This window comes from Ranitomeya imitator, chromosome 3 (genome assembly GCF_032444005.1).
Source record: "Ranitomeya imitator isolate aRanImi1 chromosome 3, aRanImi1.pri, whole genome shotgun sequence".
NCBI classification, from domain to species: Eukaryota; Metazoa; Chordata; class Amphibia; order Anura; family Dendrobatidae; genus Ranitomeya; species Ranitomeya imitator.
Genome location: NC_091284.1, coordinates 245,210,516 through 245,229,066, shown reverse-complemented (window position 1 = coordinate 245,229,066; position 18,551 = coordinate 245,210,516). Strand labels below are relative to the sequence as shown.

General features: G+C 45.8%; 1 protein-coding gene across 1 annotated transcript in view; it reads left to right on the top strand.

The window, feature by feature from the left end:
* The first annotated feature begins 8,167 nt into the window (after positions 1–8,167).
* The window catches only part of TBC1D22B (TBC1 domain family member 22B), a 67,525-nt gene continuing 57,141 nt past the window's right edge, over positions 8,168–18,551 (top strand). The window contains exons 1-2 of the mRNA XM_069756311.1: positions 8,168–8,401; positions 16,860–16,904. Of these exons, the coding sequence (XP_069612412.1) occupies positions 8,349–8,401; positions 16,860–16,904 (98 nt within the window). The 5' untranslated portion in view covers positions 8,168–8,348. The remainder of the gene's footprint in view (positions 8,402–16,859; positions 16,905–18,551) is intronic.

Below are 18,551 nucleotides of genomic sequence, written 5' to 3'. Positions count from 1 at the left end.
TCCATGAAGAAACATTGCAGGCATCGTTGCTTTTGCTGTCAAACATGACGAATCACGCCGACCTGACGACCAAATAAAGTTCCGGACTTTCAGCAACGACCAGCGATGTCACAGCAGGATCCAGATCGCTGCTGCTTGTCAAACACAACGAGATCGCTGCAACATCACGGATCGCTGTCGTTCTCGTTGGAAAGTTGTTCAGTGTGAAGGTACCTTTACTCTTGCGTTGTCTTGCCGGGATAATGGTAGATGTTATATCAGAGCTCCCAGGGTCGCTATTCCACCTGTGATACACACACAGAGAAGAGGTAACAACAAGCATAGGGAGATGACCAAGAACTGTCCATAGAGTCCATACAAGGTCCAAAGCCAGTTGACATGACAGTCACCACCTGGCTTATCTGACCATCTCCATGGAACCAGGCGACCAGCAGGTCCCAAACCTGGCTTTCTCCAAACATATCTATGGTTCAGAGTTGGTCACTGGATCAGATCTGTGTCCATTCAACCGGGGCCGAAAACCCCTAGGTTGTTTCCTATAGAATCATAGATCAGTGTCCCTCGTGATGGTGCCATGATGAATTGGCTGCAGTCCTTTCTCTTGTCTGTTGGGCGGTTTGCAGAATGTCCGGCTGGTAGCTTTGTGTTACTTCAGTCTCCCAGGATGTGATCTCTGAGTCTTTTTATACCCAAGCCATGTAAGCTATTTTTAGAATTACCCAGGGTCCTTCAGTCCAACAGCAAGATAAGGTAAACAATGGTGATGGGATTAAGAAGCACTATTAGCATATAAGCACACATCAATAAACAAAGCTTAAAGGTACCATTACACTAAAGGTACCTTCACACTGAGCAACTTTACAACGAGAACGACAGCGATCCGTGACGTTGCAGCGTCCTCGATAGCGATCTCGTTGTGTTTGACACGCAGCAGCGATCAGGATCCTGCTGTGACATCGCTGGTCGTTGCTGAAAGTCCAGAACTTTATTTCGTCGTCAGGTCGGCGTGATTCCTCATGTTTGACAGCAAAAGCAACGATGCCAGCAATGTTTTTACATGGAGCTAACAACCAGCGAGAACGATAAGTACGTCACTGGATCGCTCCTGCATCGTTCTGGTGTTGCCGGTGTCTGACGTCTCCTAGCGACCTAAACAGCGACGCTGCAGCGATCGGCTCGTTGTCTATATCGCTGCAGCGTCGCTCAGTGTGACGGTACCTTAAGCGACGCTGCAGCGATATAGACAACGATCCGACCTAAACTAGATCGCTGGAGCGTCGCTGTTAAGGTCGCTGTAGAGACGTCAAACACAGCAACGCCAGAACGATGCAGGAGCGATCCAGTGACGTAACAGCGACTCACTTATCGTTCTCGCTCCATGTAAAAATGTTGCTGGCATCGTTGCTTTTGATGTCAAACATGACGATACACACCGATCTAGCGACCAAATAAAGTTCTGGACTTCTAGCTCCGACCAGCGATGGCACAGCGGGATCCAGATCGCTGCTGCGTGTCAAACACAACGAGATCACTATCCAGGGCGCTGCAACATCACAGATTGTTGTCGTTCTCGTTGGAAAGTTGCTGAGTGTGACGGTACCTTAAAGGTACCTTCACATTTAGCGACGCTGCAGCGATCTAGACAACGATGCCGATTTGTCGTAGTTTGGTCGCTGGAGAGCTGTCACACAGACAGCTCTCCAGCGACCAACGATGCGAAGTCCCCTGGTAACCAGGGTAAACATCGGGTTACTAAGCGCAGAGCCGCGCTTAGTAACCCGATGTTTACCCTGGTTACCAGTGTAAACGTAAAAAAACAAACAAACACTACATACTTACATTCCGGTGTCTGTCCCCCGGCGTTCTGCTTCTCTGCACTGACTGAGCGCCGGCTGGCCGGAAAGCACAGCGGTGACGTCACCACTGTAATCTGCTTTTACGGCAGGCCGGCGCTGACAGTGCAGAGAAGCACAGCGCCGGGGGACAGACACCGGAATGTAAGTATGTAGTGTTTTTTTTTTTTTACGTTTACGCTGGTAACCAGGGTAAACATTGGGTTACTAAGCGCGGCCCTGCGCTTAGTAACCCGATATTTACCCTGGTTACCAGTGAAGACATCGCTGAATCGGCGTCACACACGCCGATTCAGCGATGTCTGCGGGAGATCCAGCGACGAAATAAAGTTCTGGACTTTCTGCTCCGACCAACGCTGCAACGTCACGGATCGCTAGCGATATCGTTGTGAAGTTGGTCAGTGTGAAGGTACCTTTAGACACCCTATGTACAGTCACTATTACAGACTTACACAGTATGTCAGATAGTATATCAGTTGGCAAGTCTGTCTTCTTGACCCACCAGACATAAACACTTAAATTCACAAGCCAATATACAGATAAAAAAACAGTTCTTTTGGTTTAGCAAAAATATGGTTGTCTGGGAAATTAAGATACAACCTGGTTTCTTCACACATTGTTTTACAGATTTTTTTGTTACAGAGCCATAGGTTGCTTTTAGCTGAGGGTAACACTGCTGGTGCCCCTTAGGCTATGTGCACACGTTCAGGTTTTTCTCGCTCTAAAAATGCTATAAAAACTCATTAAAAACGCATACATTATGCATTCTATCATTTAGAATGCATTCTGCATGTTTTGTGCACATGGATGCCTTTTTTCCGCAAAAAACCCGCATCGCGGTAAAAAATGAGCATGTTCATTATTTTTGCGGATTTTCTGCGTTTTTACCGCAATTCTATGCATTTGGGAAAAAACGCACAAAAAACGCACAAAAAACACGTAAAAAAACGCGAAAAAAAACGCATGCGGATTTCTGGCAGAAATGTCCGGTTTTTGTCAGGAAAATATCTGCAAGAAATCCTGACGTGTGCACATACCCTTACTGTTCCACAGGACGTGCTTGGACAGATGTCACACTACTCCTCTTGCAAATTTTAACAGACCAAAAACGGGGCAAATATTATATGAGCTCCGCCATGTGGTATTTACAAGAACCCAAAAGAAAATGGACACTGGAGCTAATAAAATATTAGAAAGTTTATTGAAAATATTCTAAAAGTTATATTAAAACAACCATTACAAATGTTAGAATCAATTTAGTACGCAAAAAAAACGCCGCTAAAATTACTACATGTTGCATTTCTGCAACTCAACGCATGCAGAGAAAAAACGCATGCGTTGCAAAAACGCGTCAAAACGCATGCGTTTTTAATGTTAAGTTTTTTACCGCAAAAACGCAAAAAAAACCGCAAATGTGTTTTTTTTTTGCGGTAAAAAACTTAACATTAAAAACACATGCGTTTTGACGCGTTTTTGCAACGCATGCGTTTTTTCTCTGCATGCGTTGTGTTGCAGAAATGCAACATGTAGTAATTTTAGCGGCGTTTTTTTTGCTGCGAAAAAACGCATGCGTTTTTTCGCGGCAAAAAAACGTATCGATGTCTATGTAAACGCATGCGTTTTTAAGCACATGCGTTTGCATGCGTTTTTATAGAAAAACACAAGAATACACACTTATAAGCCATCCCCCAACCCTAACCCACAAACTCTAACCCAAACTGAAACACAAACTCTAACACAAACTCTAACACAAACTCTAACACAAACTCTAACCCTAACCCTAGGGATCCTAACCCTAGGGATCCTAACCCTAACCCTTAGGGTTAGGATCCCTTAGGGTTAGGGTTTGTGTTAGGGTTAGGATCCCTAGGGTTAGAGTTTGTGTTAGAGTTTGTGTTAGAGTTTGTGTTTGAGTTTGTTTTGCAGTTTGGGTTACAGTTTGGGTTAGGGTTAGAGTTTGTGTTTTAGGGTTAGGGTTTGTGTTAGGGTTAGGATCCCTAGGGTTAGGGTTTGTGTTAGGATCCCTAGGGTTACTAGGGATCCTAACCCTAGGTATTTGTTTATAGTGGGTTTTCTAGTTGATTTTGATGATTGGCAGCTGTCACACACTTCTCATCATGGATGCTTTCCTGAAACGGAAAGTACTTGCAAGCAGCATAATACAAAGAATAGCAGGTTTACCCAGAATCCTTTGCAGTAGGCGGAGCTATGCAAATCATCTCTTTCCACCCCTGTCTAATCCACAGCGCTTGGAACCGCCAAGCGTGCAATGCTGCGGATTAGTTTCTAAATTTACACAGCCAACCAATTCCTACCTGTGGACACGTGTTTCGGGCTTTAGGCCCTCATCAGCACAGGGCTTGAATTGGTTGGCTGTATGGAGTGGGGCTCGGTGAGCAAGCGATACATATATGCTAGCCACCTTAGGGAGAGACCCAAGTTGGGCTAAATGTAGCGGGACGAAAGAGACCGAAAAGCCCTCTACTTAAAGGAAATACATAGTGGATGCTTTCCTGAAACGGAAAGTACTTGCAAGCAGCATAATACAAAGAATAGCAGGTTTACCCAGAATCCTTTGCAGTAGGCGGAGCTATGCAAATCATCTCTTTTCACCCCTGTCTAATCCACAGCGCTTGGAACTGCCAAGCGTGCAATGCTGCGGATTAGTTTCTAAATTTACACAGCCAACCAATTCCTACCTGTGGACACGTGTTTCGCGCTTTAGGCCCTCATCAGCACAGGGCTGGAATTGGTTGGCTGTATGGAGTGGGGCTCGGTGAGCAAGCGATACATATATGCTAGCCACCTTAGGGAGAGACCCAAGTTGGGCTAAATGTAGCGGGACGAAAGAGACCGAAAAGCCCTCTAGCCCTCCGCCTACTGCAAAGGATTCTGGGTAAACCTGCTATTCTTTGTATTATGCTGCTTGCAAGTACTTTCCGTTTCAGGAAAGCATCCACTATGTATTTCCTTTAAGTAGAGGGCTTTTCGGTCTCTTTCGTCCCCCCACATTTAGCCCAACTTGGGTCTCTCCCTAAGGTGGCTAGCATATATGTAACACTTCTCATCATGCGTTTCAAAAACGCAAATGCAGGAAAAAATGTGTTTAAACGCGTCAAAACGCCGCGTTTGCGTTAAAACATGCAAAAACGCATGCGCCTAAAAAACGCTGCGTTTAAACGCATTTAAACGCGTTTTTGCACCAAATGCGTTTGCGTTTAAAACGCTGCATTTTAAAAGACAAGTGTGAAACCAGCCTAAGAGATAGATAACAACCTAGTACCAAGTGCAGGGAGAGAGCAATGCAGGTTTAATATATAAGCCACTACGTATTTCATAAAAACTACTCATATACATAAATAGATTGTCTCAAATTTATACCTCTAAGAAGTTATGAAGATAGATAACAGAATACTATATGTGGACTAATGGTTCAAACTATCATAACAGATCCATATATAACAGATAATGTAGACGTATGTAAAGTGCCAATAGTGCTATATATGTGGTCCAAATAAGCGTACAATGGCGACTACACTATATCAAAAACCTCTCTGGGGGCACACAATATAAAACACAGTTTCCATACACTTGAGATTGAGTAATAAGTATTAGTCACTCACTATATTTATCCTCTTAAAAGTACATATATGGGCTGACAAATATCTAAAGGCCAAAATGTGCCACAAATATATTTATGACGTGGTCACAGCAAGTGGGAATTAAATACCATAGTAGGAGGAAAAGCAGCAGCCATAGGAAAAGGGAAGTCCCAATATAAAGAGGAGGAAAAAGACCATTATGATGGATGAACATACCTGCTCCTGGACGTGGGATGAAAACCCCTATTGCAAATTTTAGGAGTATTTTTAGCCAAGCTATTTTACCTTTTGTAGAAATGAGCAGCAATGCACAAGCTCAGTCTGAGCTCCATTGTTGCCCTATGGGGCTGAAAAGCGATGTGCTTTGGTTTTCCCAGCAGCCACGTTGAGAATGAGTAGAGCAGTGGTCAGACCTACCATTTGAATCCAACACACTGGATCCTTCCCTCCCGTGACATCAATTATTGAGAATCGGGACGTTCCCATAGAAATCAGATTGTTGGCTGATCCTGCTGACTTCAGTCTTATATGTATGGGAGCTTTAGTGTATTGTGTAAGGGCTCATTCAGACGTCCATGTACATCGGTCTGATCTTTGACCACAATGCATGGATTGGCCGAGGCTCACTGGACCCAAATGTGACAGCCTCATAGAGGTATATGAAGTCATCATGTTCAGCTTGAGAGACCAGCAGCCAAACTTTAGCACCGGGGTCTGAGATCGGACTGATGTACACGGACGTCTGAATGAGCCCTAAAGGGAACCTGTCACCTGAATTTGGCGGGACTGGTTTTGGGTCATATGGGCGGAGTTTTCGGGTGTTTGATTCACCCTTTCTTTACCCGCTGGCTGCAATATTGGATTGAAGTTCAATCTCTGTCCTCCATAGTACACGCCTGCGCAAGGTAAGATTGCCATACAGGCATGTACTACGGAGGACAGAGAATGAACTTCAATCCAATATTGCAGCCAGCAGGTAAGGAAAGGGTGAATCAAACACCCGTAAACTCTGCCCATATGACCCAAAACCAGTCCCGCCAAATTCAGGTGACAGTCTCTTTAATAGTACTGAATGCACAGAAATCATGAGCCTCCATGTATCAACTCTGATCTACTCATCTCTGTAGTGAGACAGCTAGAATGGCGTTACTGTATAGAGGACGTCCTTATAGACAGTGCTGTGTGCAGAGAAATCATGAGCCTCCATGTATCAACTCTGATCTACTCATCTCTGTAGTGAGACAGCTAGAATGGCGTTACTGTATAGAGGACGTCCTTATAGACAGTGCTGTGTGCAGAGAAATCATGAACCTCCATGTATCAACTCTGATCTACTCATCTCTGTAGTGAGACAGCTAGAATGGCGTTACTGTATAGAGGACGTCCTTATAGACAGTGCTGTGTGCAGAGAAATCATGAACCTCCATGTATCAACTCTGATCTACTCATCTCTGTAGTGAGACAGCTAGAATGGCGTTACTGTATAGAGGACGTCCTTATAGACAGTGCTGTGTGCAGAGAAATCATGAACCTCCATGTATCAACTCTGATCTACTCATCTCTGTAGTGAGACAGCTAGAATGGCGTTACTGTATAGAGGACGTCCTTATAGACAGTGCTGTGTGCAGAGAAATCATGAACCTCCATGTATCAACTCTGATCTACTCATCTCTGTAGTGAGACAGCTAGAATGGCGTTACTGTATAGAGGACGTCCTTATAGACAGTGCTGTGTGCAGAGAAATCATGAGCCTCAGTGGAGGAACTCTGATCTACTCATCTCTGTAGTGAGACAGCTAGAATGGCGTTACTGTATAGAGGACGTCCTTATAGACAGTGCTGTGTGCAGAGAAATCATGAACCTCCATGTATCAACTCTGATCTACTCATCTCTGTAGTGTTTTACTTGCGGATTTTTCAAAAACTGAGTGGAAAAATCCGCAACGTGGGCACATAGCCTTCCTCAAGACTTCGGTCCCGATACGTGAAGTCTGCCATTTCACAATTAATGATTGGTTAGCTGGAGGAAGCCTTGCCTCTTTGTGCATTTATTTTTTAGCCATTAATAACATTCACATTTATATATCACGTTTCATATCTCATAACTTCACACATAGCACCGATTGCTCAGTTTGCACAGAATCGGACTTTGCCTGTAAGTACATAAGTGTGCGGAGGACCCGACGATTGGCCTCATTTGTGGCTTTTGTTGTATCTCCCGATGATTCTGTCAGCAGCGCTCCGTTACGGTCACGCCGCCCCGCACTCCTTACAGCGGAGGCGCGGGCCCAGCACGGCGGACAAAGTCATTCTATCAGGACTGCACAATCGGCGCTAGGGGTCATGTTCTCATGGTATGAAAAGCAATAATAAAAATTCAAGTTATAAAAAAAAAAAAGAATTTTGCTAAATTTTGGGGGCTGTACAAAAATGTATCTAAAAATACCCTCGTGCACTCTGTGATGTGGACGCCATGGAAAACTTGAGCAATAACTAAAAAAAGCCAGAAATCATTCCAATTAGAAAGCTGGAGCCCCTCCATTACAGACACCACCCTACACACACTGATGGGGCCCCACAGTCTGGGGGTCTTCACAAGCACCGCGCACTGCCTCCTCCGTCTCCATGGTTCCCGCTTATTACACTCGCAGTCAGTACTTTCTGCGGAATCTGCGCGGTCACGTGGTGTGCTGGCATCACGGTCATGTGACCCGGACGTCATCAAGGTCCTAGTAGAGGATAGGGACTAGCCGCTGCCCTTCTTGTTGGAAGTGACCTCGCAGCATCGCCACTGCTGATTGGCTGCGTCTGGAAGGCGCTGCTGAATTAACCAGGCTGCTGTGGTGGAAGTGGATGAGAGTTTCTAACAGGGGGAATCTGACAAGGCCGCCGGGATGTCAGAGAACAGGCGGCAGTTCTGGAAGAGAAGTGCAAAACTACCAGGCAGGTTGGTAGACGTGAGGGGGCACAATAAATGGTGCACGATGCCAGCTGCAGAGGGGCACTGGTCAGGTGTCATCACCATTGGGTTCTATTGCTCTCTGGTATCAGCCGGCTGAGGAGAACCTGCCCACCTGCTATATGAATAGAAGGTCTGACAGGTCCAGGAGCATCACATGGTGGGGGCTGTCACTGCCTCTCATGAGTGGTGGACTGACAGGAGGAACTACCTGAGGACAGCCCGTCAGTCAGTGACTCCTCCTGTCAGTAAGATGGAGGGACTAGCCCTGTCAGTAAGATGAAGGGACCAGCCCTGTCAGTAACTCCTCCTGTCAGTAAGATGGAGAGACCAGCCCTGTCAGTAACTCCTCCTGTCAGTAAGATGGAGGGACCAGCCCTGTCAGTAACTCCTCCTGTCAGTAAGATGGAGGGACCAGCCCTGTCAGTAACTCCTCCTGTCAGTAAGATGGAGGGACCAGCCCTGTCAGTAACTCCTCCTGTCAGTAAGATGGAGGGACCAGCCCTGTCAGTAAGATGGAGGGACCAGCCCTGTCAGTAACCCCTCCTGTCAGTAAGATGGAGGGACCAGCCCTGTCAGTAAGATGGAGGGACCAGCCCTGTCAGTGACCCCTCCTGTCAGTAAGATGAAGGGACCAGCCCTGTCAGTGACCCCTCCTGTTAGTAAGATGGAGGGACCAGCCCTGTCAGTAAGATGGAGGGACCAGCCCTGTCAGTAACTCCTCCTGTCAGTAAGATGAAGGGACCAGCCCTGTCAGTAACCCCTCCTGTCAGTAAGATGGAGGCACCAGCCCTGTCAGTAACTCCTCTTGTCAGTAAGATGGAGGGTCCAGCCCTGTCAGTAACTCCTCTTGTCAGTAAGATGGAGGCACCAGCCCTGTCAGTAACTCCTCTTGTCAGTAAGATGGAGGGTCCAGCCCTGTCAGTAACTCCTCTTGTCAGTAAGATGGAGGCACCAGCCCTGTCAGTAACTCCTCCTGTCAGTATGATGGAGGCACCAGCCCTGTCAGTAACTCCTCTTGTCAGTAAGATGGAGGGTCCAGCCCTGTCAGTAAGATGGAGGCACCAGCCCTGTCAGTGACCCCTCCTGTCAGTAAGGCTATGTGCACACTTTGCAGATTCCACTGCGGATTTTTCCGCAGTGGAATTCCAAAATCCGCAGTGAAAACCCGTTGCGGTTTTTACTGCGGATTTATCGCGGTTTTTACTGCGTTTTCTTCTGCGGATTTTCATCTGCAGTTTTCTATTGGAGCAGGTGAAAATCCGCAGAAAAGAAGTGACATGCTGCGGAATGTAATCCGCAGCGTTTCCGCGCGGTTTTTTCCGCAGCATGTGCACTGCGTTTTTTGTTTCCCATAGGTTTACATTGTTCTGTAAACTCATGGGAAACTGCTGCAGATCCGCAGCGGCCAAATCCGCTGCGGATACGCAGCAAAATCCGCAAAATGTGAATATATCAACATATCAACCAACATAAACGGTTATTAAACCGTGCGCTGGAAAAAAGTGTTAATGCTCTTTTTTGTAAAAAGTTATAACTTTATTGAAAACACATAAATACACATATATTTAAAATCCAACAATACCTCTGAACCAAATAACTGACAGGTAAGCGTTATAAACAACAATTGTTCAAGCGGGATCACCAATACAAAAATTTAGATATATTGTAATAGTTCTGGAGAAACGTGTTCTCTCAGACAAGGCACTATATCATAAACAAATACAGTTCCTATATGGCAAAAAGTAAGCAGAATACAAACAGATGTGAATTAAACTAGACCAAAAATTAGTCCAGATCAATATCAAACCCGCTTATATACCCTCCTACAATGAATCAGTGTTGCTGTTACCGAGAATACCATTTGTAAGGCAATGCAAAGACCAAATGTAACTATGAATGGTGAGCCGGACACTGAGCCATACGAATCAATTAAACAAACAATCCAATGTGTACGTGCTCACCAACAAATGCATGCCGTATCCTCTAACACATAATCCTCACTAAAGGCACATATTGCTAACCATAATAGAGAGTGCACATAGAGTCAAAAACTATCTCAGTCAAATGCATATTACCCTAAAGATTGGTGATCCTTGCTAGCAGCCGCGTGGCACGCTATTCCTTGTCAGAACCCCGACGCGCGTTTCGCGACAGCTTCCTCCTGGGGGCGTGTCTATACAGAGGCATCACAGAGCCTTTAACCAACCCTTGACCAATCACATTCATGAAGAGGCGGTCCCGACTTCTCACTACCTCCCCACACATCTCTATAGTAACACTAGGACGCGAGGTTACGTGGTAAGTATGAGCGCCGCCAAGTTGTCACGGCAACCCGAACCACAACGCTAACAGCTGATCATGCTAACAGCTCCCCGCAAACCGCCTGTATATCCACACGAAGATGGTAACAACAGGCGAGCTGCACCGAGTATAATTAAAAGTAACAACATCAGACGGGCTATATATCCATACGGAGTAACACCAGCAGGTCTACTCTATGTCTGTTCATATCTCCATGGTAACCACAATAGCCGAATTACGTGGGTAAGTATAAACCTTGCTGGATTCTCTCCGTAATTCAAAACACTGACGCTCCCTCATAGTAGTGATATTCACTCATCGCAACCTACTCATTAGTGTGTCCAAAATGACAATATCAGGCTGGCTGCAACTTTATTTACACCCACACCTGTAGATAGATAGCACTTGTTATCGGCAGTGAATACCGCATTAAACATGGTAATACTAGAATTGGCAGACCCATAGCGGTGCGGAACGTACAGAGTGGGTACATTAATTATACGTTACTTAACCCCAACGGCAAACAAGGATGAGCCCGTTTCAGCCATGTTTAGATAAAATTGGTAACCTTATACATACAGGTCAGACCTATATAAGAGTCAGCAGACAACTTGAACAACAAGGGCTGACAAAGCCTTATTCCTACTGTAAAGAAAGGAACCGAAATCAGAATATTGTATCTCATATGTATAGTACTCACAAAACTATTAGACCCATTACCGTGCACAAATAAATGGACCGCTAAAAAATGATTCAACCACACTGGAAGACCTAAATAATCCACAGGGACTAGAGGCATGTGGACCTACTACATTCATAAATTTATTTACTAACCTTATACAAATATCGTCAAAAATTATGAATGAATAATTTAAATAAATAAATAAATAAAAAAAAAAAAAAAAAAAAAAAAAAAAATTGCCAGTGAAAAAACAACCACCACGGATGGCAAGAGACGGCTGGGAGCTCCCCTGCAGGTAGAGATACCCAGCTATACACTTAGCCTCCGATCAGGTAAGTATACTAAAAGTAGAATACCAAGTGCAAAACTACCAATTATAAACAACATATTCTAGTGAAATAACAAACTCATACAAATAGAAATGTAACTAATAAATTAAATCACAGTCGCCACCGTAATGGCCACAGGAGCCTCAAAAAATAAAATATCAAACCACCAATATCTAAGTGTGAAAAATATATGTGTTATTTTAAAAAAAGATAATTGATGAAATTACAAATACTAAGTATGAACAATGCATGTATGAGGGATAGAGAAAGTATTAACAACAGCCAAAACCAGTCTCTCTTAAATAAAGCCTGACAAACTCATTACTGTGAATACACTAGATACACAAACTCTGTTATTAATCGATTGTAGAACAAAATTTGAGAAGAGACTATAGCTATATATAACACTGCATGGTCAAACAAATATATTCATCCCTTAGCGCTTAATTTAAATATATTGAAGAGGCCCCTCAAGTCCATATTTTTGTAGTAGGAGCATTCAGAGCATATGAACCATGCAGGTATTTCATTCAGAATAATAATGCACAAAGTCTTAATCATGCTTGGTGACTGAAGAATCCCGATGTCAACATATCCATCTCTGGCAGAAGAGGTCGAGCCAGGGCTGAAAAACCATGGCTCAGCGCTATTTGTCCACTGATGGGAATTGATGCAGGCAATTATAAGTATTCCATGTCGTCAGTATCCACAGCTTGGTTACATAACACTCCACAATGGTCCATATGAGATGAGATGAGGCCAAGATTGGCTGTCCTCAATCACAGGACAAAAAATCAGATGATAAATCCTTGGACACACACCACATGATAGGATGGAAAGACTCTATGAAAAAGAAAATAGAATTAAAAACCAATAAAAACACTAAAAACAACCTCAAAAGACACACAAACTAAATGTTAAAAATGACCGAAGTGAAACCATGAATAATAACGACACTGAGAAAATGCAAGTCACAAAAAGGCCCCAAAGCCCAAATTCTCGTTGAGGCCCTGAGGTGCCAGGGTCCCCAGACGGTAGATCCATCTGCTTTCGACTTGAGCCAATTTCTTGGCCAAATCGCCTCCTCTTGGGCCCATGTTTACAGTATCAATAGCCTTTACCTTCATCAGGCTTGGGTCACAATTATGAAATTTCATATAGTGCCTTGGGAGTGTTTTAAGACTAGTAATGTCATTTACTGTTTTAGCCTTTATAATGTCTAAACAATGCTCACGGACACGTATCTTAAGTTCTCTCGTCGTGAGACCTATATAGATCTTACCGCATGGACAGGTCGAGTGATATATCACTCCCTTAGATCCACACGAGAGAAATGTTCTAATTTCATAAACTCTTGACCCATCAAAGTTAGAAAATGTTTTGGCTTTGACACAGTTGGCACAGGCCTTGCATCTACCACAAGGAAAAAATCCAATGAGATCGTGGCTTGGTCCTTTATTCTTCCTGATTGGCACGTAATGACTGTGTACTAATATGTCCTGGATGTTCCTGGATCTCTTAGCCACAATAGAAGGTTTTAAAGGCAAAATTTGTTTTAAGACCGGATCAGTTTGCAACACAGACCAATGTTTTTCAATAATCCGCCTAAATTGGAACCACTTATTGTGATAACCAGAGTGTTGCCCCCCCCGAGTTTGAGGGTATGGGTTTGGGTAATATGTTTACAAAATGTGAATATAGCCTAAGATGGAGGGTCCAGCCCTGTCAGTATGATGGAGGGACCAGCCCTGTCAGTAACTCCTCTTGTCAGTAAGATGGAGGGACCAACCCTGTCAGTAACTCCTCCTGTCAGTAAGATGGAGGCACCAACCCTGTCAGTAACTCCTCCTGTCAGTAAGAAGGAGGGATCAGCCCTGTCAGTGACTCCTGTCAGTAAGATGGAATGACCAGCCCTCTCAGTAACTCCTCCTGTCAGGAGGATAGAGGGACCAGCCCTGTCAGTAACTCCTCCTGTCAGTAAGATGGAGAGACCAGCCCTGTCAGTAACTCCTGTCAGTAAGATGGAGGGACCAGCCCTGTCAGTAACTCCTCCTGTCAGTAAGATGGAGGGACCAGCCCTTTCAGTAATCCTCCTGTCAGTAAGGTTGATGGATCAGTCCTGTCAGTAACTCCTCCTGTCAGTAAGTTGGAGGGACCAGCCCTGTCAGTAACTCCTCCTGTCAGTAAGATGGAGTGACCAGCCCTTTCAATAATTCCTCCTGTCAGTAAGATGGAGGCATCAGCCCTGTCAGTAACTCCTCCTGTCAGTAAGATGGAGGGACCAGCCCTGTCAGTAACTCCTCCTGTCAGTAAGATGGAGGGACCAGCCCTGTCAGTAACTCCTCCTGTCAGTATAGTGGAGGCATCAGCCCTGTCAGTAACGCCTCCTGTCAGTAAGATGGAGGGAACAGCCCGGTCAGTAACTCCTCCTGTCAGAAACTCCTGTCAGTAAGATGGAGGGACCAGCCCTGTCAGTAACTCCTCCTGTCAGTAAGATGGAGGGACCAGCCCTGTCAGTAACTCCTCCTATCAGTAAGATGGAGGGACCAGCCATGTCAGTGACTCCTCCTGTCAGTAAGATGGAGGGACCAGCCCTGTCAGTAACTCCTCCTGTCAGTAAGGTGGAGGCATCAGCCCTGTCAGTAACGCCTCCTGTCAGTAAGATGGAGGGAACAGCCCGGTCAGTAACTTTTCCTGTCAGAAACTCCTGTCAGTAAGATGGAGGGACCAGCCCTGTCAGTAACTCCTCCTGTCAGTAAGATGGAGGGACCAGCCCTGTCAGTAACTCCTCCTATCAGTAAGATGGAGGGACCAGCCCTGTCAGTAACTCCTCCTGTCAGTAAGATGGAGGGACCAGCCCTGTCAGTGACTCCTCAGCTGTCAGTAAGATGGAGGAACCAGCCCTGTCAGTAACTCCTCAGCTGTCAGTAAGATGGAGGGACCAGCCCTGTCAGTAACTCCTCCTGTCAGTAAGATGGAGGAACCAGCCCTGTCAGTAACTCCTCCTGTCAGTAAGATGGAGGGACCAGCCCTGTCAGTAACTCCTGTCAGTAAGATGAATGGACCAGCCCTGTCAGTAACTCCTCCTGTCAGTAAGATGGAGGGACCAGCCCTGTCAGTGACTCCTCCTGTCAGTAAGATGAATGGACCAGCCCTGTCAGTAACTCCTCCTGTCAGTAAGATGGAGGAACCAGCCCTGTCAGTAACTCCTCCTGTCAGTAGGGTGGATCAGTCCTGTCAATAACTCCTCCTATCAGTAAGATTGAGGAACCAGCCCTGTCAGTAAGATGGAGGCATCAGCCCTGTCAGTAACTCCTCCTGTCAGTAAGATGGAGGGACCAGCCCTGTCAGTAACTCCTCCTGTCAGTATGATGGAGGGCCAGCCCTCTTAGTAACTCCTGTCAGTAAGATGGAGGCACCAGCCCTGTCAGTAACTCCTCCTGTCAGTAAGATGGAGGGTCCAGCCCTGTCAGTATGATGGAGGGACCAGCCCTGTCAGTGACTCCTCCTGTCAGTAAGATGGAGGCACCAACCCTGTCAGTAACTCCTCCTGTCAGTAAGATGGAGGGACCAGCCCTGTCAGTGACTCCTCCTGTCAGTATGATGGAGGGCCAGCCCTCTTAGTAACTCCTGTCAGTAAGATGGAGGCACCAGCCCTGTCAGTAACTCCTCCTGTCAGTAAGATGGAGGGTCCAGCCCTGTCAGTATGATGGAGGGACCAGCCCTGTCAGTAACTCCTCCTGTCAGTAAGATGGCGGGACCAGCCCTGTCAGTAACCCCTCCTGTCAGTAAGATGAAGGGACCAGCCCTGTCAGTAACCCCTCCTGTCAGTAAGATGGAGGGACCAGCCCTGTCAGTAACCCCTCCTGTCAGTAAGATGGAGGGACCAGCCCTGTCAGTGACTCCTCCTGTCAGTATGATGGAGGGACCAGCCCTCTTAGTAACTCCTGTCAGTAAGATGGAGGCACCAGCCCTGTCAGTAACTCCTCCTGTCAGTAAAATGGAGGGTCCAGCCCTGTCAGTAAGATGGAGGGACCAGCCCTGTCAGTAACTCCTCCTGTCAGTAAGATGAAAGGACCAGCCCTGTCAGTAACCGCTCCTGTCAGTAAGATGGAGGGACAAGCCCTGTCAGTGACTCCTCCTGTCAGTATGATGGAGGGACCAGCCCTCTTAGTAACTCCTGTCAGTAAGATGGAGGCACCAGCCCTGTCAGTAACTCCTCCTGTCAGTAAGATGGAGGGTCCAGCCCTGTCAGTAAGATGGAGGGACCAGCCCTGTCAGTAACTCCTCCTGTCAGTAAGATGGAGGGACCAGCCCTGTCAGTGACTCCTCCTGTCAGTATGAAGGAGGACCAGCCCTCTTAGTAACTCCTGTCAGTAAGATGGAGGCACCAGCCCTGTCAGTAACTCCTCATGTCAGTAAGATGGAGGGTCCAGCCCTGTCAGTATGATGGAGGGACCAGCCCTGTCAGTAACTCCTCTTGTCAGTAAGATGGAGGGACCAACCCTGTCAGTGACTCCTCCTGTCTGTAAGATGGAGGGACCAGCCCAGTCTGTAACTCCTCCTGTCAGTAAGATGGAGGGACCAGCCCTGTCAGTAACTCCTCCTGTCAGTAAGATGGAGGGACCAGCCCTGTCAGTGACTCCTCCTGTCTGTAAGATGGAGGGACCAGCCCAGTCTGTAACTCCTCCTGTCAGTAAGATGGAGGGACCAGCCCTGTCAGTAACTCCTCCTGTCAGTAAGATGGAGGGACCAGCCCTGTCAGTGACTCCTCAGCTGTCAGTAAGATGGAGGAACCAGCCCTGTCAGTAACTCCTCAGCTGTCAGTAAGATGGAGGGACCAGCCCTGTCAGTAACTCCTCCTGTCAGTAAGATGGAGGAACCAGCCCTGTCAGTAACTCCTCCTGTCAGTAAGATGGAGGGACCAGCCCTGTCAGTAACTCCTGTCAGTAAGATGAATGGACCAGCCCTGTCAGTAACTCCTCAGCTGTCAGTAAGATGGAGGGACCAGCCCTGCCAGTAACTCTTCAGCTGTCAGTAAGATGGAGGGACCAGCCCTGTGGTAGAGGTGTTCGGCCTTCCTGTGCTATTATAGTTCTCACACCTGTACATTCTGATTGTGTTTCCGCAGTATCCAGCCGGTATATGGAGCCCAGCAACCACCGCTTGAAAGGAGGTGAGAACTTTCACATTCAAGGTTTTGTACTGAAACCCAATGAAGAGCCTCACTAAGCTCAGCCCTATGGGGCATCGTACAATTGTGTGTATAGTCGGCTGCTCTGGCAGAACATGTATATGACCGGCCGTAATAATGCCCAAGTGTGACATCACTGTGTGAGCGTTATCTGACAATTGTGAAATTATGTGTATTATCTCTAAAATATGACTCCTCTGTGTGCAATATCCCACTACTGTGCCATCAGTCTGTGTGTTGTCCTACTCGGCTGGCATTACTTTGTGACATCTGTGTGTTATCTTAATATTGTGACATCTGTGTGTGCGGCATCCTGCTACTGTTAGCAATTAAGAGTTATCATAATTATAAGATTAGTATTTTGTTTCTATAACTGAGGACAATCAATCTTATTTCAGTGTTGTGACATCTGTGTGCAATATCCCAGTTTTGTGACTTTACCGTGAGGTATCCCTGAGATGTAGCATCACTGTGTGCATTATCTTATCACTGTGGTATTACTTTGTATGTTATCCCTAAAATGTGACATAGCTGTGTGCATTACCCCACTATGTTGACATTACTTTGCGTCTTATTTCTAAAACGTGACATCAATGTGTGCATTACCCATCTGTGTGACACTACTCTGAGCACTAGCCCTACAATGTGCACCGTAATGTCCATTATTCCACCATTGTGACATTTATCCCTGCACAAGTAATGATAAGCTCTCGATGTTCTGGATATACTATTTAACACTAAGGCCGGCTTCACACTTGCTAGTTTTACGGACGTAAGAGCGCAGAAACTACGTCCGTAAAACTCGCAAAAAATACGGCACAATTATTCTCTATGCCCCTGCTCCTATCTGCCGTATTTTACTGATCAGTATTATACGGCTTTCTACGACCGTACAAAATCGCAGCATGCTGCGTTTGTCATCGTACTGCGCAAGAAATACGCCAATGAAAGTCTATGGAAGCCAGGAAAATACGGATTACACACGGACAAGCAGTGTGACTTGCGAGAAATACGCAGCGCTGTTAGAGAGAAAAGCCGGTAATTCAGTGCGGTGTACAGTAAAATCACACTGACAGCTTACAGTCCAATAGGTAGAATAAATGTGTACACATAGAATAGGTGTATATATATATATATATATATATGTCAGTGAGACACATATATGTATATATATTAATATTTATTCCAGCGCTATACAGCTTGAAAGCCGGTAATTCAATTACCGGCTTTTTCTTTCTCCTTCCTAAACACGACATGATTTGAGACATGGTTTACATGCAGTAAACCATGTCTTCTCTCCATTTTTTTTGCAGATTCCACACTACTAATGTCAGTAGTGTGTATCTGCAAAATTTGGCCATTCTAGCTCTTAAAATAAAGGGTTAAATGGCGGAAAAAATTGGCGTGGGCTCCCGCGCAATTTTCTCCGCCAGAGTAGTAAAGCCAGTGACTGAGGGCAGATATTAATAGCCTGGAGAGGGTCCACGGTTATTGGCCCCCCCTGGCTAAAAATATCTGCCCCCAGCCACCCCAGAAAAGGCACATCTGGAAGATGCGCCTATTCTGGCACTAAAAAAACATAATAAACCAACAATATCCTTACCCTCCGCAGCTCCCAGGCTTTCTAGG